Raw genomic sequence first — 22,508 nt, forward strand, 5'->3', positions numbered from 1 at the left:
TTGTTTTTTTTTTTTCTTCTATTGAGCGCTGTTGACCACCATTTTGTGCCAGGTACGTCCCCTGTGTGACATCAGATGGCGCCCTGGAGGTCATTGTGCGTGGTAGCCATCTTCAGATTCTTTTTTCCACCGTTGGGTCTGGAAACAAGACTGGAAGCTCTAAAGTTTATTTTGGGATATCCCCGAAAAATAGAAGAAATGCCGAAAAGTTCCAGTGAACTCCATCGATTTACACTGCAACCAAAGATATGAACAGGACTTCGGGATTGGCGCAACAAAAGACCTCTAAGGTCGACAAATGGCAAGGTAGGGGCCATAAAAAATACCCCCTTCAAGTTCTGACCCGAGTGCCACCACAAGTTTGCACAAAGCGACCCACACAACGTGTGCAACCTCTGCCTGCCAAAGGACCATAAGTACAAGGACTGTGAGCCCTGCGCGCAGTTTCATCGGAAAACACTCAGGACTTGTCAAAAACAGAGAGAGGCCCACTATGCCACTATGTCTCAGACCTCGAAGAAAAGACCAGGGAGTGCCAGCAGAATCGAAGTACGAGGGATCCGACGTCGAAATTCTGGAAGGCGACTCCGACAAACCACACGCCCACAAGAAGGCGAGTGACACCGGGAAGAAGACAGATCAGGTAAGACATTATACACATCCGTCGAAACTAAAGGGCCACGAGAGCAAGACGCAAAATAAGGCAGCCCCGATTTCAAGGAAAAAGGCGACGAAGGCCAGCCGCGATCTAAGGAACCCCACAGAACCCTGCCAAGGGACACTGAGGAGGGAAAATCGCATAAGACGCCGAAACCGAGTTTTGAACACAACTACTGAAGGGAAGTGTAACACTGTTAAAACCAGTGGCAAGCGCGACCAAGAAGAGAATGTCTCTGGGCTCCAACGCTGAGAGAACCCTCGAAGTCGAAAAGAGAAAACGGCTCGAGGCAGAAATGGCAATGGTCCTCCCAAAAAAAGAGTTTGATGCGTCACTCAAAGACTTCCGGATTCCCAAAGTACCAGTCACTGAACGCGACAACATCAACGCAGAAGAAGCGGAAAATTCCAAAGGGGAAGAAGAGGATAATCTTGAATCGCCTTCAACCCCCGAACTTTGCGAGGAAGATCTCGAGGACTGTATAGACGCTCCTGAAGAGGAGGAAGCCTCTTAAAATTTCGAAGACACATCGAACGACCTAGACACCGAAAGTCCCCAAAAGGGAAATATGCTGCTATCCATCAAAAGCATCACCACTAGATGATATAGCCTTCTTCAACGAGCTAGTTAAGAGGGCTACAAACACTTTCAGAGTTCCCTTCGAGTAAGAAAAGAGAGACACTCATTTGCTTTTAGCAATACTAGCCCCTGCCATCTAGGGGACACACTATTTGCCAATGCTACCAAGCATCCTAGACCAGGGCAAGGAAGCCTTTAAGGAACCAGCCTCAAGCAAAGGGGAAACACCATGGGTCGAGAAGTACAAAGTCTCCTCCAAATGACCCAAAATATATTCAGGGGAACACTGTGCCTGGCTCCATCGTCACCACGGTCAGGAGTTAATGCACTCTGGACCTTCACCGGAAAAGGAAAGCAAGAATATGGATAAGGTTAGGAGAAAAATGGAGGAGGCAGCGACGCAGTGGCGCATCGCAAACTCTAATGCCCTGCTGAACAGATACGGACACCAGCAGTGGGACGACCTAGAGGAGCTCATCAACAAGCTGCCCGACGAGGACAAAAAGAGAGCAAACTCTAATGCCCTGCTGAACAGATACGGACACCAGCAGTGGGACGACCTAGAGGAGCTCATCAACAAGCTGCCCGACGAGGACAAAAAGAGAGCAAACTCTAATGTCCTGCTGAACAGATACGGACACCAGCAGTGGGACGACAGGGAGGAGCTCATCAACAAGCTGCCCGACGAGGACAAAAAGAGAGCAAACTCTAATGCCCTACTGAACAGATACGGACACCAGCAGTGGGACGACAGGGAGGAGCTCATCAACAAGCTGCCTGACGAGGACGAAAAGAGAGCAAACTCTAATGCCCTGCTGAACAGATACAGACACCAGCAGTAGGACGACCTAGAGGAGCTCATCAACAAGCTGCCTGATGAGGACGAAAAGAGAGCAAACTCTAATGCCCTGCGGAACAGATACGGACACCAGCAGTGGGACGACAGGGAGGAGCTCATCAACAAGCTGCCTGATGAGGACAAAAAGAGAGCAAACTCTAATGCCCTGCTGAACAGATACAGACACCAGCAGTGGGACGACAGGGAGGAGCTCATCAACAAGCTGCCCGACGAGGACAAAAAGAGAGCAAACTCTAATGCCCTACTGAACAGATACGGACACCAGCAGTGGGACGACAGGGAGGAGCTCATCAACAAGCTGCCTGATGAGGACAAAAAGAGGACAAACTCTAATGCCCTGCTGAACAGATACAGACACCAGCAGTGGGACGACATGGAGGAGCTCATCAACAAGCTGCCCGACGAGGACAAAAAGAGAGCAAACTCTAATGCCCTGCTGAACAGATACCGACACCAGCAGTGTGACGACAGGGAGGAGCTCATATACAAGTTGCCTGATGAGGAGAAAAAGAGAGCAAACTCTAATGCCCTGCTGAACAGATACGGACACCAGCAGTGGGACGACAGGGAGGAGCTCATCAACAAGCTGCCTGCGTTGTGTCGTCGTTAGCACTGTGTAGCTGGTATTCATGGATTGTGTCTTGGATGCGTTTTATTACCTCTTTTCCATGTAGTAAAGTGTCTCGGAGGCGCCACACCCTGGGGGGTCCTGAGATAGGTGGCAATGTGAGTGTGGTGGAAACCGGTGCGTGGTCCGACAGTGAAAGCACTCCTATCTCTGTCGAGGTGGCTAGTGTACAGACCAGGCCAGAGACCAAGAGGTGGTCCAATCTAGCGTAGGTCTTATGTGCGTTGGAATAGTATGAGTATTCCCTGTCGTTTGGGTGTGTGCGGCGCCATAGGTCATGGAGATCTAGCTCTTTGAGTCGGTCTGTGCAGGTGGTGGAGAAAGTCCCGGTCTGGGGGGAGCGTTGTGCCGATCTATCCAGAACCGTGTCAAACACCATATTGAAGTCCCCCCCCAGTATTATGTGTCTGTCTGGGGTGGCGGTGATGTCTGTCAGGGCGGAGTGGAGGAAGCGTTCTTGGCCCTCGTTGGGGCTGTAACGGACCCGGTGGTGAACAGCAGGCCGCCCAAAGCAAAGCGATATGCTAACAGCCTCCCCTTCTGCTTAGCGCATTTATGTAAAACTTTACCTTTAAAAGCTTGTGCTACCAAAATCGCCACTCCACCAGTCTTGTTGGGGCTTGAGGAAAAGAGTTGAGTGGGGAATTTTCGGGATCGCAGTCGGTGGCAATCGTGTGTAACAGATGTGTTTCTTGTAGGAGACAGATGTCTGCCTGTGAGTGTTCTAGCAAGGATAAGACGGCACGCCTTTTAACACTATTGTTGAGACCCCGCACATTCAGGGTGAGAATTTTAAGAGTAGTAGGTGGCATGATGTCTATGGGAAGTGAACTGGCTAATCAGTATGCCCGACGAGGCATGAGACGTCAGGGTCGGGTTACGACCATTGTATGTGGAACAGAGCACCGGACCCCCCCTCCCCTCGCCCACCCCTCCCTCTCCTGGAACCCATCTCTCCCCCCTTCCCAACCATCGCTGAAGAACTTCCCCAACCCCAACAGAGCCCCCCTCCATACCCTTGTCTGCCCCTCCAACCTCCCCAAAACAAACCCCAAAGCTAGAACTACTCATAGTCTCGGGCTACTTGTGCATAACACAGGTCCGTAGAAAGTCAGTGTAGAGGGTAACGTGGCAGCGGCCGAATCGGTGGCTCCCCGACCCGTCACCCCAGGCAGCTATAGCGTGAAAGAAAACCCCTGGATAATATTGTCTTACAGTTTGGTCGCTGTGTTATCCGCTACCTCCTGCACAGCCGCCTCCTGTTCTTGAGCGACTGTGGCTGGGTCTGGTTTTGGGACGGACCTCGGGGATCGCCTCCGTCGTACTGTCTGCCATCCCTCCCCTGATCGCCGCAAGGGGCCATCTTGCGATCTGCTTGGAGATGTTTCCTTCGGCATATCAATGTCCAGTAAAGCACAAGTGTCGCGGAGTGACTTGAGCTGGTGCAGCGATCCTTTCCATCTAAAGATCAGGCGAAATGGGTGACCCCAGGAGTAGGGTATTCCATTGTGTCTCAAAAAGTTTGTCGCTATCCGGAAGGATTTACGTTTCTGCAGGGTGATGGTGGAAAGGTCTTGAAAAGTGCCCGGTCAATCCGTATCACAAAATCCTCAGACTCCCCCAGGATCTCCCAGAATAGGTCCTGCAGATACTCGACCGTATTGTTCTTTTCGGACTTCAACGGGACTCCTCGGACCCTTATGTTGTTCCGCCGAGAGCGGTTCTCAAGGTCTTCTGAGTGCGATTGTAAATCCACTTGCTGGTCGTGGAGACGAAGAATCTCCTGTTGCAGCCTTTCTACCTCCATGCTGCGGGATTGGTCTGCCTCTTCCACCGACGCCACTCGCTCGCCCAGGCCGTCTAGGTCTCGACGCAGCTCCCGCTGTTCCCCCGCCAACTCCTGTTTCAGGGCTTGAAAGTCATCCCTCAGAGTGTTGAACAGGGAAGCCAGGAAGGCTTTGGTGATGGGGGCGGTCTCATCATCCTGTCCTTGGGGGCTTGCCGGCGTCTTCGGGGACACCAAGGTCTGGGCCTTCTCCCCTTTTGGCGCGTGTTTGTGTAGAAGGTCTACGATATTTGGGGTTCCCTTGCGACTAGAGTGTGCCATGTCGCCTGTGTGAGGGCCCTTGGAGTCCCGACTTGTGAGTTCAAAAGGGGCGCAGTTGGCGCTCTGGTGACGTTGGGTGTAGCTCCTGTTGGGGCTGGTGAGCTATCCGAGACCGTCGTGTGGTAGGTGCTGGGGACGGAGTGCGGCCTTCCGTTGTCGGAGTGCTTGGAGGTCATCTGGTGGCAAGCCGGGACCAGGCCGACGAGCAGGGCCTGGCGTGATATCCAAGGGAGGGCCTGTGGGGCACCTGGATTTGGCGTTATGGTGGGGACGTTTTTGTGTCCGGTCCGATATCTCTGCTGGGCCGTGGGACATGCGGGCCGGCCGGGGTTCACAGCGCTTTCGATCGCGTGTATGGGGGTCCCACCTCAAGGCCCGTGACCCCAGCAGACGATCTTTGGTGGCGGATACAGGTTCTGGGGGCAGACCGCCCCGATCAGGCCCCTTCTCAGGGGTCCCTCCGTGGTCCGGGGGGTGTTGGCCGTCGGTGCTGCCAAGGTGACTGGGGGGGGTCAGTTCCGCATTATCTCCGGGCCAATAACTGCGCTCCGAGTACCGCCACCGTCGTCCTCCCAATGCGGCCCCAGATCGGTGTTGGTTGGTTCTGGCTCCCCGCCCGGGTGCAGGCGGCTCTGTTAGGCTCCAGGGGTGAGCAGTGTCGCCCTTCCTCAGTCCTCCCCGGTGCGGCCGCGGCCTACTCAAGCCGGGACTCGGTCCGACTCCCTCGTCGCAGCCCGCCCCGCTTACTTCCGTGTAGGCTCTCTGTTCCACCGGTGGGGGGGGGCTTCCGCTCTCGTCACTGGGAGGTCGGGTGATCTCTCTGGGGTCCCACTGGTGCCCAGCTCGCGGGAACAGTCCTCCGTCCCCGTCCTCCTCCTGGACTAGGCCCAAAGCCGGGGGCTCGAGTGATCCGGTTGGCCGCGCAGCCGCAGGTCGATGCTTCTGCCTCCGTATCAGCCGGAAGGCCGCTTCACGGTTGTCGTGTTTACCACTAAGGTCTCGGCAGAGTCCGCGCTTGCCTTCTCCGACTGCTCCGGTCTAGGGTGTAAGGGTCCGGGCTCACTCCCGGCGGCCAGCGGCGGCGGCCGCCATTTTCCTCGCAGGTTAGTGCCGGGAGCTCCCGGCTTGTGAAGTTGGGCACCGGGGGGCTACAAAGTCCGGATCTTCAGCGGGTGGGCATCAGGAGCAGGCGTTACAACTTCGATTACAAAACCAGCGATTTTGGGGTGTATCTCGCTGTTATTGAAGGGCTTTGGGGATCAGGGCCGGAGAGCCTCGCCGGGACACGTCCGATCAGGCCGCCATCTTTGCCACGCCCCCTGGTCATCTTTTAACCCTCTAGAAGTCAGATTTTGCTTTTGTGTATTTGTTCTCTCATGATGGACTATAATTGTCTCCATTCCAGGTTCTGATCTGAAGCTGCTGCCGTGCACCAATAAAGCCATCATGCCGTACTGCCTGCAGTTAATGCTTGCATGTTTTAAGGTGAGTGTGACAGAAGGGACCTTTTGACAGATATAAGGAAAGCCTTGTCACGTTGAAGTGAAAACGCACCGTTCACATTTAAGTAACCGAAATCGCTGCCTGCTAGGGCCTCTGATAATATGTATGTACTGCAGTTTCTAAGCACTAGAAATGCATTTCATTTTTAAAGATTTTCTTTCACCTCGATCAGTTGGCATTAAATGGTGAATGCTGCACCGTTAGGCACGTTACCTTATTTCTGCTGGTTTTAAAACTTTGAAAAGGTGCAATGTAGCAAGGTACTTCCACCTGCCCGTCCCAGCATACGTTCATACGGTGGAGTCGGGTATCCTATATCTCGCGCTTGGCTGTATCATGTTAATAACTTACTGCTCTAAAAGTCCTGGCTGGCCCTGTGAGTCCTGGCTGGCAGTCCTGGCTGGCCCTCTGAGTCCTGGCTGGCAGTCCTGGCTGGCCCTGTGAGTCCTGGCGAGTCCTCCCTAGGCCGTGCGAGTCCTCCCCCCTTCCTCCCCCCCCCTCTTCAATCTTACAATGGCGTTGTGAATCCTCTCCTAGATCTCACTCATCTCCTGACAATTTTATTAGCTCGAACAACAGTTGATGGACAGAATGCAGAACAATGTCATACATTCACCCCAGTACAGAGATCTGGGCCTAAATCCATCGTTATTTTGCTCATCATGCCACCCTAGTTCAGACATGGCCATATGCAAATCAGTCTGACCCTGTGCCTCATGGGAACAGTCCAGCCCGAACTGCCGAGCCATGCCTTCCCTGGACCGGAAACAAGCATCCTAGGACCGGTTTCTGGCTATCAGCTGTCATCAGCCAGGATAGCTTGACTCCAGGGGTGTGGAGAGCACGGGACTGGCTGCAGACTGCTGATAGCCAGACACCGGTCCTAGGATGCTTGATTCCGGTCCAAGGAAGACATGGTTTGGCAGTTCAGTCTGGACTGTTCCCATGAGACACAGGGTCAAGACTGATTTGCATTTGGCCATGTCTGAACTGGGGTGGCTTGCTGAGCAAAATAACGATGGATTAAACCCAGATCTGTGACTGGGGGTGAATGTTTTGCCATTGTGCAACATTCCGTCCATCATCTTGTGTGTTTTGCTGTTCACCCTATGAGGGAAGGGTATGCCCAGACGTGGGTCCCGTGCTCACTACGCCACTGGAGTCAAGCTATCCTGGCTGAAGACGGCTGATAGCCAGAAACCGGTCCTAGGATGCTTGATTCCGGTCCAGGGAAGACATGGCTTAGCAGTTCGATCTGGACTGTTCCCATGAGGCACAGGGTCAAGACTGATTTGCGTATGGCCATGTCTGAACTGGGGTGGCTTGGTGAGCAAAATAACGATGTATTAAACCCAGATCTGTGATTGGGGGCCGATGTTTTGCCATTGTGCAACTTTCTGTCCATCATCTTGTGTGTTTTGCAATTGTATTAGCTCCCCACACAAGTTACTTTAATCTGCCAGATTTGGTGTAATTCGGTTGAGCGGTCTAGGATGTAGCGGAGTCTAAAGTTCCGATGAGAAAATGAATAGGGGAAAACACTTTTTTTTGGTGTGTATTTTTATTTAATGGCATTCTTTGTAAGATGGAGTGATGCGTGCTGGTTTAAAGTTCTCGATTCTTAACTTGTTTATTTCTCCTCTTGTCTTGAGCAGTGCTTATGCACCTGTCGTGTTAAATTCTTAGTTCGTTGCTTTCTCCTCACTTCCGGAGTGGGGCGTATTCTGCTCTTGTACTAAAGTCTCTGCTTGTTGCTGTCTCGAATTCTGCTCTTCACCTCCAGCTCCGAGCCTTCACCGACAACAGGGATGACATGGCACTGGGGCACGTCGTCGTGTTACTGCAGCACGAGTGGCCCAAAGGAGAGACCCTCTTCCTGAAAGCAATCAACAAAATATGCCGCCAAGGAAACTTCCAATATGAAAACTTTTTCAACTTTGTGACAAGTATCCTTTGTGTTTGTGTGTGCAGGGGAGGGGGTTGGACAATCAATCTCAGGGTTTTGTAAAATGTGACTAATCACCCGTCAGTCTCGAGGCGCGGGGGAGGATCTGCTGTTCATCTGAAGAGCCAGGTCTTGAGATCCTTCCTGAAGTGAGGCAGTGGCAGTGATTGCCCGAGGTGGAGGGGCAGGGAGCTCCAGCTCTTGAGATCCTTCCTGAAGTGAGGCAGTGGCAGTGATTGCCCGAGGTGGAGGGGCAGGGAGCTCCAGGTCTTGAGATCCTTCCTGAAGTGAGGCAGTGGCAGTGATTGCCCGAGGTGGAGGGGCAGGGAGCTCCAGGTCTTGAGATCGTTCCTGAAGTGAGGCAGTGGCAGTGATTGCCCGAGGTGGAGGGGCAGGGAGCTCCAGCTCTTGAGATCCTTCCTGAAGTGAGGCAGTGGCAGTGATTGCCTGAGGTGGAGAGGCAGGGAGCTCCAGGTCTTGAGATCCTTCCTAAAGTGAGGCAGTGGCAGTGATTGCCCGAGGTGGATGGGCGGGGTGTTCCAGGTCTTGAGATCCTTCCTGAAGTGAGGCAGTGGCGGTGATTGCCCGGGGTGGAGGGGCAGGGAGCTCCAGGTCTTGAGATCCTTCCTGAAGTGAGGCAGTGGCAGTGATTGCCCGAGGTGGAGGGGCGGGGAGCTCCAGCTCTTGAGATCCTTCCTGAAGTGAGGCAGTGGCAGTGATTGCCCGAGGTGGAGGGGCAGGGAGCTCCAGGTCTTGAGATCCTTCCTGAAGTGAGGCAGTGGCAGTGATTGCCCGAGGTGGAGGGGCGGGGAGCTCCAGGTCTTGAGATCCTTCCTGAAGTGAGGCAGTGGCAGTGATTGCCCGAGGTTGAGGGGCGGGGAGCTCCAGCTCTTGAGATCCTTCCTGAAGTGAGGCAGTGGCAGTGATTGCCCGAGGTGGAGGGGCAGGGAGCTCCAGGTCTTGAGATCCTTCCTGAAGTGAGGCAGTGGCAGTGATTGCCCGAGGTGGAGGGGCGGGGAGCTCCAGGTCTTGGGATCCTTCCTGAAGTGAGGCAGTGGCAGTGATTGCCCGAGGTGGAGGGGCGGGGAGCTCCAGGTCTTGAGATCCTTCCTGAAGTGAGGCAGTGGCAGTGATTGCCCGAGGTGGAGGGGCGGGGAGCTCCAGCTCTTGAGATCCTTCCTGAAGTGAGGCAGTGGCAGTGATTGCCCGAGGTGGAGGGGCGGGGAGCTCCAGGTCTTGAGATCCTTCCTGAAGTGAGGCAGTGGCAGTGATTGCCCGAGGTGGAGGGGCAGGGAGCTCCAGGTCTTGAGATCCTTCCTGAAGTGAGGCAGTGGCAGTGATTGCCCGAGGTGGAGAGGCAGGGTGCTCCAGGTCTTGAGATCCTTCCTGAAGTGAGGCAGTGGCAGTGATTGCCCGAGGTGGAGGGGCAGGGAGCTCCAGCTCTTGAGATCCTTCCTGAAGTGAGGCAGTGGCAGTGATTGCCCGAGGTGGAGGGGCGGGGAGCTCCAGCTCTTGAGATCCTTCCTGAAGTGAGGCAGTGGCAGTGATTGCCCGAGGTTGAGGGGCGGGGAGCTCCAGCTCTTGAGATCCTTCCTGAAGTGAGGCAGTGACGGTGATTGCCCGAGGTGGAGGGTCGGGGTGTTCCAGGTCTTGAGATCCTTCCTGAAGTGAGGCAGTGGCAGTGATTGCCCGAGGTGGAGGGGCGGGGAGCTCCAGCTCTTGAGATCCTTCCTGAAGTGAGGCAGTGACGGTGATTGCCCGAGGTGGAGGGGCGGGGTGTTCCAGGTCTTGAGGTCCTTCCTGAAGTGAGGCAGTGGCAGTGATTGCCCGAGGTGGAGGGGCAGGGAGCTCCGGCTCTTGAGATCCTTCCTGAAGTGAGGCAGTGGCAGTGATTGCCCGAGGTGGAGGGGCGGGGAGCTCCAGCTCTTGAGATCCTTCCTGAAGTGAGGCAGTGACGGTGATTGCCCGAGGTGGAGGGTCGGGGTGTTCCAGGTCTTGAGATCCTTCCTGAAGTGAGGCAGTGGCAGTGATTGCCCGAGGTGGAGGGGCGGGGAGCTCCAGCTCTTGAGATCCTTCCTGAAGTGAGGCAGTGACGGTGATTGCCCGAGGTGGAGGGGCGGGGTGTTCCAGGTCTTGAGGTCCTTCCTGAAGTGAGGCAGTGACGGTGATTGCCCGAGGTGGAGGGGCAGGGAGCTCCAGGTCTTGAGATCCTTCCTGAAGTGGGGAAGTGGCAGTGATTGCCCGAGGGGGAGGGGCAGGGAGCTCCAGGTCTTGAGATCCTTCCTGAAGTGAGGCAGTGGCAGTGATTGCCCGAGGTGGAGGGGCAGGGAGCTCCAGGTCTTGAGATCCTTCCTGAAGTGGGGCAGTTGCAGTGATTGCCCGAGGTCGAGGGGCAGGGAGCTCCAGGTCTTGAGATCCTTCCTGAAGTGGGGCAGTGGCAGTGATTGCCCGAGGTGGAGGGGCGGGGTGTTCCAGGTCTTGAGATCCTTCCTGAAGTGAGGCAGTGGCGGTGATTGCCCGAGGTGGAGGGGCAGGGAGCTCCAGGTCTTGAGATCCTTCCTGAAGTGAGGCAGTGGCGGTGATTGCCCAAGGTGGAGGGGCAGGGAGCTCCAGGTCTTTAGATCCTTCCTGAATTGAGGCAGTGACTGTGATTGCCCGAGGTGGAGGGCGGGATATTCCAGGTCTTGAGATCCTTCCTGAAGTGAGGCAGTGGCGGTGATTGCCTGAGGTGGAGGGGCGGGCAGCTCCAGGTCTTGAGATCCTTCCTGAAGTGAGGCAGTGACGGTGATTGCCCGAGGTGGAGGGGCAGGGAGCTCCAGCTCTTGAGATCCTTCCTGAAGTGAGGCAGTGACGGTGATTGCCCGAGGTGGAGGGGCAGGGTGTTCCAGGTCTTGAGATCCTTCCTGAAGTGAGGCAGTGGCAGTGATTGCCCGAGGTGGAGGGGCACCGAGCTCCAGCTCTTGAGATTCTTCCTGAAGTGAGGCAGTGACGGTGATTGCCCGAGGTGGAGGGGCAGGGTGTTCCAGGTCTTGAGATCCTTCCTGAAGTGAGGCAGTGGCAGTGATTGCCCGAGGTGGAGGGGCAGGGAGCTCCAGCTCTTGAGATCCTTCCTGAAGTCAGGCAGTGGCGGTGATTGCCCGAGGTGGAGGGGCGGGATGTTCCAGGTCTTGAGATCCTTCCTGAAGTGAGGCACTGGCAGTGATTGCCCGAGGTGGAGGGGCGGGGAGCTCCAGGTCTTGAGATCCTTCCTGAAGTGAGGCAGTGGCAGTGATTGCCCGAGGTGGAGGGGCAGGGAGCTCCAGCTCTTGAGATCCTTCCTGAAGTGAGGCAGTGGCAGTGATTGCCCGAGGTGGAGGGGCAGGGAGCTCCAGCTCTTGAGATCCTTCCTGAAGTGAGGCAGTGACGGTGATTGCCCGAGGTGGAGAGGCAGGGTGTTCCAGGTCTTGAGATCCTTCCTGAAGTGAGGCAGTGGCAGTGATTGCCCGAGTGGAGGGGCACGGAGCTCCAGGTCTTGAGATCCTTCCTGAAGTGAGGCAGTGGCAGTGATTGCCCGAGGTGGAGGGGCGGGGAGCTCCAGGTCTTGAGATCCTTCCTGAAGTGAGGCAGTGGCGGTGATTGCCCGAGGTGGAGGGGCAGGGAGCTCCAGGTCTTGAGATCCTTCCTGAAGTGAGGCAGTGGCGGTGATTGCCCGAGGTGGAGGGGCGGGATGTTCCAGGTCTTGAGATCCTTCCTGAAGTGAGGCACTGGCAGTGATTGCCCGAGGTGGAGGGGCGGGGAGCTCCAGGTCTTGAGATCCTTCCTGAAGTGAGGCAGTGGCAGTGATTGCCCGAGGTGGAGGGGGCAGGGAGCTCCAGCTCTTGAGATCCTTCCTGAAGTGAGGCAGTGGCAGTGATTGCCCGAGGTGGAGGGGCAGGGAGCTCCAGCTCTTGAGATCCTTCCTGAAGTGAGGCAGTGACGGTGATTGCCCGAGGTGGAGAGGCAGGGTGTTCCAGGTCTTGAGATCCTTCCTGAAGTGAGGCAGTGACAGTGATTGCCCGAGTGGAGGGGCAGGGAGCTCCAGGTCTTGAGATCCTTCCTGAAGTGAGGCAGTGGCAGTGATTGCCCGAGGTGGAGGGGCGGGGAGCTCCAGGTCTTGAAGTCCTTCCTGAAGTGAGGTAGTGACGGTGATTGCCCGAGGTGGAGGGGCAGGGAGCTCCAGGTCTTGAGATCCTTCCTGAAGTGAGGCAGTGGCGGTGATTGCCCGAGGAGGAGGGGCGGGGTGTTCCAGGTCTTGAAGTCCTTCCTGAAGTGAGGCAGTGACGGTGATTGCCTGAGGTGGAGAGGCAGGGAGCTCCAGGTTTGAGATCCTTCCTGAAGTGAGGCAATGACGGTGATTGCCCGAGGTGGAGGGGCAGGGAGCTCCAGGTCTTGAGATCCTTCCTGAAGTGAGGCAGTGGCGGTGATTGCCCGAGGAGGAGGGGCGGGGTGTTCCAGGTCTTGAAGTCCTTCCTGAAGTGAGGCAGTGACGGTGATTGCCCGAGGTGGAGGGGCAGGGTGTTCCAGGTCTTGAGATCCTTCCTGAAGTGAGGCAGTGGCGGTGATTGCCCGAGGTGGAGGGGCAGGGAGCTCCAGGTCTTGAGATCCTTCCTGCAGTGAGGCAGAGGCGGTGATTGCCCGAGGTGGAGGGGGAAGGTGTTCCAGGTCTCGAGATCCTTCCTGAAGTGAGGCAGTGGCGGTGATTGCCCGAGGTGGAGGGGCAGGGTGTTCCAGGTCTTGAGATCCTTCCTGAAGTGAGGCAGTGGCGGTGATTGCCCGAGGTGGAGGGGCGGGGTGTTCCAGGTCTTGAGATCCTTCCTGAAGTGAGGCAGTGGCGGAGATTGCCCGAGGTGGAGGGGCAGGGTGTTCCCGGTCTTGAGGTCCTTCCTGAATAGTAGCAGTGACGGTGATTGCCTGAGGTGGAGGGGCGCAGGGAGCTCCAGGTCTTGAGATCCTTCCTGAAGTGAGGCAGTGGCAGTGATTGCCCGAGGTGGAGGGGCAGGGAGCTCCAGCTCTTGAGATCCTTCCTGAAGTGAGGCAGTGGCAGTGATTGCCCGAGGTGGAGGGGCGGGGTGTTCCAGCTCTTGAGATCCTTCCTGAAGTGAGGCAGTGGCGGTGATTGCCCGAGGTGGAGGGGCGGGGTGTTCCAGGTCTTGAGATCCTTCCTGAAGTGAGGCAGTGGCGGGATTACCCGAGGTGGAGGGGCGGGGTGTTCCAGCTCTTGAGATCCTTCCTGAAGTGAGGCAGTGGCGGTAATTGCCCGAGGTGGAGGGGCGGGGTGTTCCAGGTCTTGAGATCCTTCCTGAAGTGAGGCAGTGGCAGTGATTCCCCGAGGTGGAGGGGCAGGGAGCTCCAGGTCTTGAGATCCTTCCTGAAGTGAGGCAGTGGCAGTGATTGCCCGAGGTGGAGGGGCGGGTGTTCCAGGTCTTGAGATCCTTCCTGAAGTGAGGCAGTGGCAGTGATTGCCCGAGGTGGAGGGGCAGGGAGTCCCAGGTCATCGCGGCGAGGTTGGAGATGGATCTTCCTCCAGCCGTTGTCTTGCGGATCCGTGCGATGGTGGCCAGGGCCAGTTGGACGGAGCCGAGATGTCTGGCGGGTGAGTAGAAGGAGAGGCGTTGCTTGAGATAAGCAGGTTCGGTGTCGTTGAGGGCTTTGTAGGTGTGCCTGAGGAGCTTGAAGGTGATTCTTTTGTTGATCGAGAGTCAGTGAAGGTCTCTGGTGACTCGAGATCTGGCTGCAGCGGGAGATGTCCAGGACAAAGTGATATATTTCCAAAGTATGGAAATGGCCTGTTTTTGTCATTGTTAGTTATTTTGTTGTTTACCTTACAGTCATTTTTGTAAGAGCTTGTGAATGCCGCAGTGCCTGGAGATTGACACAAGCACATCTCCTTAGATTAGCCGGACGTGGTGTGTGGCCAGGGTTTGTGCTCACACTGTGGTTCCATAATCCTCTTTGTGACCCTCGTCCTTTATAACCCTTAGCCTGGACAACATCTACCGGAGGGCGATGATTTGTTCATTTAACTCAAGTCTCTACTTATCTAAACCAAATCTAAAAGTCTGCGTAAGAGTAGGAACGTGTTAGTGCGGCCCTGGAGTTTATCCTGAAGGTTTGCATTTTCTTGATATACTGTCCAGTACTGCTTAAAAGGCTGCGGAGTCGACAGCCAATACAGCCCTGCCTACTTTACCAAACTCATCTGACTCTAAGTGTCTATTACTATTTTTTACTGTTACAAGTTATCGCAGCTCCAACAAATCTAATTGACTGATTTTAACATTAATCCACTCCGCTGCTATATTCGTTTGTAAGACAATAATGACAACGTCTACTTTTTCTGCTTTGAAAGAACAAACAGTTTACAATTATGCAAAAAAAAATCATTTCTTATCTTCCTCTAGACTCACGTAAAACAGCAGTCCACGCCCTTATCACCGCACATTTGGACTACGCAAATAGTCTGTACATCGGAGCCCCAGCGTATCTCATAAAACAACTGCAGACAGTTCAGAACGCAGCTGCCAGGTTGATCTGCAATATTCCTTATCGACATTCCATCTCACCCCACTTGATCAAACTTCACTGGCTCCCAGTGAGATTACGCATCCAATTTAAAGCCTTAACCCTGGCGTTTAGAGCTCTTAATGACCTAGGCCCTACCTACCTACGTCGCCGGATAAAATTCTCACAATCACCCCGTAATCTTACATCAAACCATCTTCGATTGATGATCTGTCCCCGGTTTCGTCTTGCACGGGCCCTGATCTTTGGACTGGGTAAGAGTGGTCTGTTTAACTCAGACACTCTGTTCATCACCACCCCCTTTTGTAAATCGTTTTTGGCCACTATAGGTGTGGCAGGGTATACTCAGACATGAGTCCCTTTCTCACTGCTCCAACAGGATTCAAGCAAGCCGGGCCGAAGAAGGCTGAAATGCCAGAAACCGGTCCCCGGTAGCTTGTCTCCTTTCTGGTGAAGAATTGGCTTGGTAGTTTAGTCTGCCCTGTTCCCATGATGCACTGGGCCAGGGACAGACTGATTTGCATATAGCCAGATTCTGAGCTGGGATGGGGCAGTGAGATAAATAACGGTGATGGATCAAGCCCTGATCTTTGGACTGGGTAAGAGTGGTCTGTTTAACTCAGACACTCTGTTCATCACCACCCCCTTTTGTAAATCGTTTTTGGCCACTATAGGTGTGGCAGGGTATACTCAGACATGAGTCCCTTTCTCACTGCTCCATCAGGATTCAAGCAAGCCGGGCCGAAGAAGGCTGAAATGCCAGAAACCGGTCCCCGGTAGCTTGTCTCCTTTCTTGTGAAGAATTGGCTTGGTAGTTTAGTCTGCCCTGTTCCCATGATGCACTGGGCCAGGGACAGACTGATTTGCATATAGCCAGATTCTGAGCTGGGATGGGGCAGTGAGATAAATAACGGTGATGGATCAAGCCCTGATCTTTGGACTGGGTAAGAGTGGTCTGTTTAACTCAGACACTCTGTTCATCACCACCCCCTTTTGTAAATCGTTTTTGGCCACTATAGGTGTGGCAGGGTATACTCAGACATGAGTCCCTTTCTCACTGCTCCATCAGGATTCAAGCAAGCCGGGCCGAAGAAGGCTGAAATGCCAGAAACCGGTCCCCGGTAGCTTGTCTCCTTTCTGGTGAAGAATTGGCTTGGTAGTTTAGTCTGCCCTGTTCCCATGATGCACTGGGCCAGGGACAGACTGATTTGCATATAGCCAGATTCTGAGCTGGGATGGGGCAGTGAGATAAATAACGGTGATGGATCAAGCCCTGATCTTTGGACTGGGTAAGAGTGGTCTGTTTAACTCAGACACTCTGTTCATCACCACCCCCTTTTGTAAATCGTTTTTGGCCACTATAGGTGTGGCAGGGTATACTCAGACATGAGTCCCTTTCTCACTGCTCCAACAGGATTCAAGCAAGCCGGGCCGAAGAAGGCTGAAATGCCAGAAACCGGTCCCCGGTAGCTTGTCTCCTTTCTGGTGAAGAATTGGCTTGGTAGTTTAGTCTGCCCTGTTCCCATGATGCACTGGGCCAGGGACAGACTGATTTGCATATAGCCAGATTCTGAGCTGGGATGGGGCAGTGAGATAAATAACGGTGATGGATCAAGCCCTGATCTTTGGACTGGGTAAGAGTGGTCTGTTTAACTCAGACACTCTGTTCATCACCACCCCCTTTTGTAAATCGAACGGGAGGAAGGGCCTTTGCAGTGGCCTCTTCCAAATTGTGGAACCTCCTACCCACAGAACTGAGATTCCAGACCTCTGAGTTCCAATTTCGAAAAAAAACTCAAGACCTGGCTCTTTACCCTTATTTAACCTTCCCACTCCTTATTATTCTCTCACCAAACTTCTGAACCTCTAGAGATACTATCTTCCGCGCCGGGACACCTCCGTCGGAGGTAGCTGTGCGCTCTACAAATTTCTAAATAAATAAATAAAGTATGCCGTTTTTGTTTAGTGAAGTCCTACCCTGTTGACTTGGAGTGTTTACTGGTCATGGTCGTGTTACTGAGCACCAAGAAACTGGAGTTGGGATAGCGCCTTTCTGTTCCTTGCGGAATGTGTGCGCTACGGCAACAACTTTTGCATTAATTTCTAGGTTGGCGCCACTTAAACATCTACAGTCTTTGGAAAACACCAACATTTCGCTAAGAAGAGTTGAAAATTATCAGAGCTTCATAACATAAATACCAACTAGCCGGCACCTTTGCTATCCCGAGCGCTGCTACTGTTTTTTTGGTTACATGATTTTTCCAAAGCACCGATGTGCACAAGCCATGTAAATATTAACAGGTTTATGGCAGATTGGATGCAGTAAACATTTCTGAAATGTGAGAGATGAAACGCTTACATTAATCTCAGCCACATAATTATTCGGGTCGACATCCCAGTGCTTAGTTTTTTGGCCACCATACCACCTCAGATTAGCCCCATCTATATGCAAATCAGCCATGAACCCGCTCCAGCTGGTACAGTCCAGTCTGAGCTGCCAAAGCAGGTCCTCTCTGTACCGGAGCATCATGGCAGCACCAACGCGTTTCGGCTCAAGTTAGCCTTTCTCAAGGTGATGTGCCCCACCAGTCATAGAAATGAAATACAAACCAAATGATAGACAGAGAGAATAGCAAAATCATATTTACACGTGTCCGTTAGTAAAAAAAAATAATAATACTCAAATTCAATAAATATATCATGAATACATTTGCTGTACTTGTAATATTAAAATCAGTATGCGCATTGAATGCGGCCACTCTGATTGACATTACATGCCTATATTTGTGAGCATGTGCAACACAAGGCTAGTTTGATGGAGAGTCCCACGAAGATGCACGGAAGGTTTGAATATATTCTCAAATTTGGGTTAGCTGATTCCGTGGTTTTCATCTTGTTGAGCAGGAGAGAGACCAGCGGTGAGAGACGGGGAGACCCACCGAGTGAGAGAGAGAGTTTAGGATAAAATGTGATAGAGAAACGAAAGCCAGAAAGATGTGGATAGAAACAGTGAACTTCACAGGAAGGATCCTTGGAATCGAACTAGTCCTGCACTTAATTCAAAGAAGAGAAAAATCCAATGTGGATCCACAAATGAAACCTAAAGAGTTAGAAACCAAGTGGCTTTGAAGGGGAGGAATTAGTGTAAATCTTTGGACTTGGCTAAGAAGCGAGACACACGCCTAGCATGCTACCCAGGTACTTGTATCGATTTTAAACAACAAGGGACCCCAAATAGTATCAGCGAGGGACCTCGGGGAGCTTATCATACAAACACAACAATGGTCCCAAGCAAGGAGACAAGGGATGGTAAGAAATAAATATAGACTCAGTCAGTTCTATATTACCGAAGACATGCCCAGCCGGACAGAGGTCCTCAAAGTTTATACTTAAATAAGGGTTTGAAACACAAAATAACACCTTCAACAATTCACGTGCGTGGGGCACAAGCCTGTACCCAACCACAACAATACATAGACACAGACAACACACAGAAAGGGCTTGCAAGGCAAGAGCAGCAGTCTCTGTGGAGTTCCAATTATACAGAGAATTTCTTGTAGGTACCATTACACAATATTATATAGTAATTCATTATACAGGAATATGGTACTCAAAAAGTCGACGGCGTTTCGGACCCCCTACTAAATGATGGGGTCCATCATCAGGACAAAACAATAATTGCCTTTAGAATATAAGCCTCTTTAGCCTAAGGAGAAGAAGGGGGAACAAAAATTACATTAAGTTTAACCAAACACATAAGAGAATACTAAGGATTGGTGACATTGTGTAGTAGTTATACTAATAATTCGCTTATATCCAGGGCGGAGACAGCGAGTGATATTTACATTATGGTGTTCGCAGGCATGTGACTGGTGATGAACAACATATAGGTGGTGACTTTGGTGACTGGCATACAGCTACTATGCCCAAATAGCAAAGGGTGTACGTGGATAGGTCGAAAAGGTTTAAAAAACCGAGTGGTTACCTAAATGTCAAGCAAAAAAACGGTGCAGTGATACAGTTCAATTGTATTGAGAAAAGAATTTGAGCTCACCAAAGGGCGTAGGGTTAGAAGCTCACAGACGAGCTGGAGATGGATTAGTAATCAGCAAGACCAGGAATTTGGACGTAATTTCCGTAGGGCTTGGAATAGCTAGAATGGGAGGGAATGAGAGGGGAACCCTTCAGTGAGGATTGTAGCGGCGGATTGAAAGAGGGCAGCCGGTGCTTTGCTCAGGCGGGCGGGGGAGAGAGTTAGAGGAATAATAAGGCTTACCGGGAAAGTTCAGGGTTGTAGTTCCTGGGCCGAAGTGCGGAACAGAAAAATTACCTCGTTTCCGCTTGTACCTAAATATGTAACGGTACATGTTTTAGAAGGCAAAAAGTGGGAGTAACCAGTAGCGTATTTGGCCAGAGCCGAATGAAGGCTTACCTTGATCCGGGTATTACCGGTTGCGCCGAGTCGCGCTAGAGTCTTGAAACCAGGGGGTGGCCTGTGGGGGAAGAAAATGAATAAGGCCCGATAAGGCAACCGGGCAATGGGGTCTAAGGGGCCACAGAAGCGAGGGCAAGGCGCGAGGTACGGTCTTACCGGGTCAGTCGGCAGCGATAACTTTCCTGGTTGTGGGTGTCATGTGACCTCAACCATTATAACATGGTTGGCTATTGGCTGTGTTTGGGGCATAGGAATAAAGGAAGGACTACACACAGGTAGCCATATTGGGTAGAAGGAATAGAAACAGAAAGTAGATGAAGGGTGCAATATATGTGACATTTGTGAAAAAAAGGAAGATAAAAACAAGGTCGCATAGAGTACATTACTTCAAAAGGCACATTTAGGAGTCTTTTTTTGGAAGAACATTTTTTCGGTTCCTTCACTTGAGTTTATAGGAGGACTGTGCAGGACAAGGTCAGATCAAAGTGGTCCAATCCTCTTGCTGGTTAAGACCAGAGTTCAAACTGTCTGTCCTTATTATTCATTTTAGCTCTTCCTTGTTGAGCAGAAGATTGAGGTCACCGCCTCGTGGTGGCATTGTCGCTTGGTTTATCACCGTCCAACGAATGTCATTTTCAGTGTGCTGATTGGAGGTGAAATGCTCGAAAAAGGGAGCATTAGGAGTCCTGCAGCGTATTCTGCTCCGGTGTTGGGCGATACGAAGCTTGATTTTTTGTTTGGTTTGCCCCACATAAATAAGGTCACAAGGGCATAAAATTGCATATATAACATTGCAACTGTTGCAGTTTGTAAACGTTTTCAACACATTTCTAGTTTCCTTGAACACAAATTCTTTACCCTCAATAGTGAAATCACATACCACACATGTACCACATTTTGAATGGCCCTTAAGAGGCGTTGTAGCCCAGTGGTCGTTAATCGTTCTTTTTAGGGGGGCCGGCAATGGTAAGGCTGCCCTCACTAGATGATCTTTGATGTTTTTGCTCTTTTTGAAGGCAAAAAGTGGGCGCTCCCAGTTGAGTTGCCCCGAATTCAAAATATGCCAATTCTTTTTAATGGTTTTCGTGATTTTGTTGGAGACAGTGGAGAAGGTCGTGACACATACCAGCTTATTTTTAGTGGGTTTGAGTTTTTGTTCCAAAAGGGACTCACGTGAGCAATACCAAGCTCGTTTCATAGAATTTTTAATGAGACGGCGAGGGTAGCCTCTTTGTTTCAATTTGGTAGCTAGGGTACTTGCCTCAGAAAAATAATCTTCTTTGTGGGAATTATTCCTTCTCAGACGAAGGAACTGCGAGTAAGGTAGACTATCTTTCAAAGCCCTAAGATGGCAACTATTGTAACTCAAAAGGGTATTTCTCTCGGTTGGTTTGCGGTATAGGGAAGTCTAGAGTAGCCCATCCTGGTGCTGGATGTTTAGATCCAAAAAGGGGATATTTGTTTGGGATATTTAGGTACAAGCGGAAACGAGGTAATTTTTCTGTTCCGCACTTCGGCCCAGGAACTACAACCCTGAACTTTCCCGGTAAGCCTTATTATTCCTCTAACTCTCTCCCCCGCCCGCCTGAGCAAAGCACCGGCTGCCCTCTTTCAATCCGCCGCTACAATCCTCACTGAAGGGTTCCCCTCTCATTCCCTCCCATTCTAGCTATTCCAAGCTCTACGGAAATTACGTCCAAATTCCTGGTCTTGCTGATTACTAATCCATCTCCAGCTCGTTTGTGAGCTTCTAACCCTACGCCCTTTGGTGAGCTCAAATTCTTTTCTCAATACAATTGAACTGTATCACTGCACCGTTTTTTTGCTTGACATTTAGGTAACCACTCGGTTTTTTAAACCTTTTCGACCTATCCACGTACACCCTTTGCTATTTGGGCATAGTAGCTGTATGCCAGTCACCAAAGTCACCACCTATATGTTGTTCATCACCAGTCACATGCCTGCGAACACCATAATGTAAATATCACTCGTTGTCTCCGCCCTGGATATAAGCGAATTATTAGTATAACTACTACACAATGTCACCAATCCTTAGTATTCTCTTATGTGTTTGGTTAAACTTAATGTAATTTTTGTTCCCCCTTCTTCTCCTTAGGCTAAAGAGGCTTATATTCTAAAGGCAATTATTGTTTTGTCCTGATGATGGACCCCATCATTTAGTAGGGGGTCCGAAACGCCGTCGACTTTTTGAGTACCATATTCCTGTATAATGAATTACTATATAATATTGTGTAATGGTACCTACAAGAAATTCTCTGTATAATTGGAACTCCACAGAGACTGCTGCTCTTGCCTTGCAAGCCCTTTCTGTGTGTTGTCTGTGTCTATGTATTGTCGTGGTTGGGTACAGGCTTGTGCCCCACGCACGTGAATTGTTGAAGGTGTTATTTTGTGTTTCAAACCCTTATTTAAGTATAAACTTTGAGGACCTCTGTCCGGCTGGGCATGTCTTCGGTAATATAGAACTGACTGAGTCTATATTTATTTCTTACCATCCCTTGTCTCCTTGCTTGGGACCATTGTTGTGTTTGTGTAATATAAACCCAGGTACTTGTGGCATGAGGAGCAATCGTTGTGAAAGCCAGAAGGGTCTGAAAGCAACATGGGGTGCTGTGTGTTCCCCCCCTCTCCTCCGTAGAGCGGATTGAAGGATATCCTCAAGGCACGCACTCTGGTCTTTATTAGATGGAAACAGTAGTAGCATACAGGTCGGAGGTATCTGTATCCTGAGGGTCAAAGTAGGGGGCCTTTTACAGAGTCAAACATCTTAGAAATAAGTTCCCACGTAAAGCTGTGCCACACACTGCAGGGTTAGTGCGCACAGGTAGAGCAGGAACAGAGCAGAGACCCCACATGCCCCCCAGCCCTGCAAACACCAGGTGAGGAACTTACAAATGAGCAGCTTAAAAGATGTTCAGCTATAAACTATTAGGGTAGTCTCTCTGTTCAAGCACATGCATACAATTCAGACACTCTCCTCTCTGTGCTCAGGAATGTGCATGTCTTCATGGCAAAGGTTTCTTTTGGTAATCTCTGCACTGACTACCTGTAAATCCTTGGCGCCTCACATCTATACTTAACCACCTCCCAGATATCGACATGCTCGAGGAATTTGCCTATTTAAGAACCCAGGAAGGAGGAAAGATTCACCTGGAACTGTTGCCAAACCAGGGGATTTTAATCAAGTAAGTTTACGAGCCGGCGGCTGGGGCGGAATGCACACCAGTAACTTT

The 22,508-nt window shown here is 51.8% G+C and overlaps 1 protein-coding gene across 2 annotated transcripts in view; it reads left to right on the plus strand.

Annotated features, from left to right (window-relative positions):
• Positions 1-22,508, plus strand: part of INTS10 (integrator complex subunit 10) — a 216,223-nt gene that overhangs the window by 179,032 nt on the left and 14,683 nt on the right. For both annotated transcript variants that reach the window (XM_086959984.1, XM_086959985.1), the window contains exons 14-16: positions 6,237-6,316; positions 8,118-8,280; positions 22,367-22,460. In XM_086959984.1, coding sequence (XP_086816110.1) covers positions 6,237-6,316; positions 8,118-8,280; positions 22,367-22,460 — 337 coding nt within the window. The remainder of the gene's footprint in view (positions 1-6,236; positions 6,317-8,117; positions 8,281-22,366; positions 22,461-22,508) is intronic.

The sequence above is a fragment of the Lissotriton vulgaris genome, chromosome 3_1 (genome assembly GCF_964263255.1).
Source record: "Lissotriton vulgaris chromosome 3_1, aLisVul1.2, whole genome shotgun sequence".
Classification (NCBI taxonomy): domain Eukaryota; kingdom Metazoa; phylum Chordata; class Amphibia; order Caudata; family Salamandridae; genus Lissotriton; species Lissotriton vulgaris.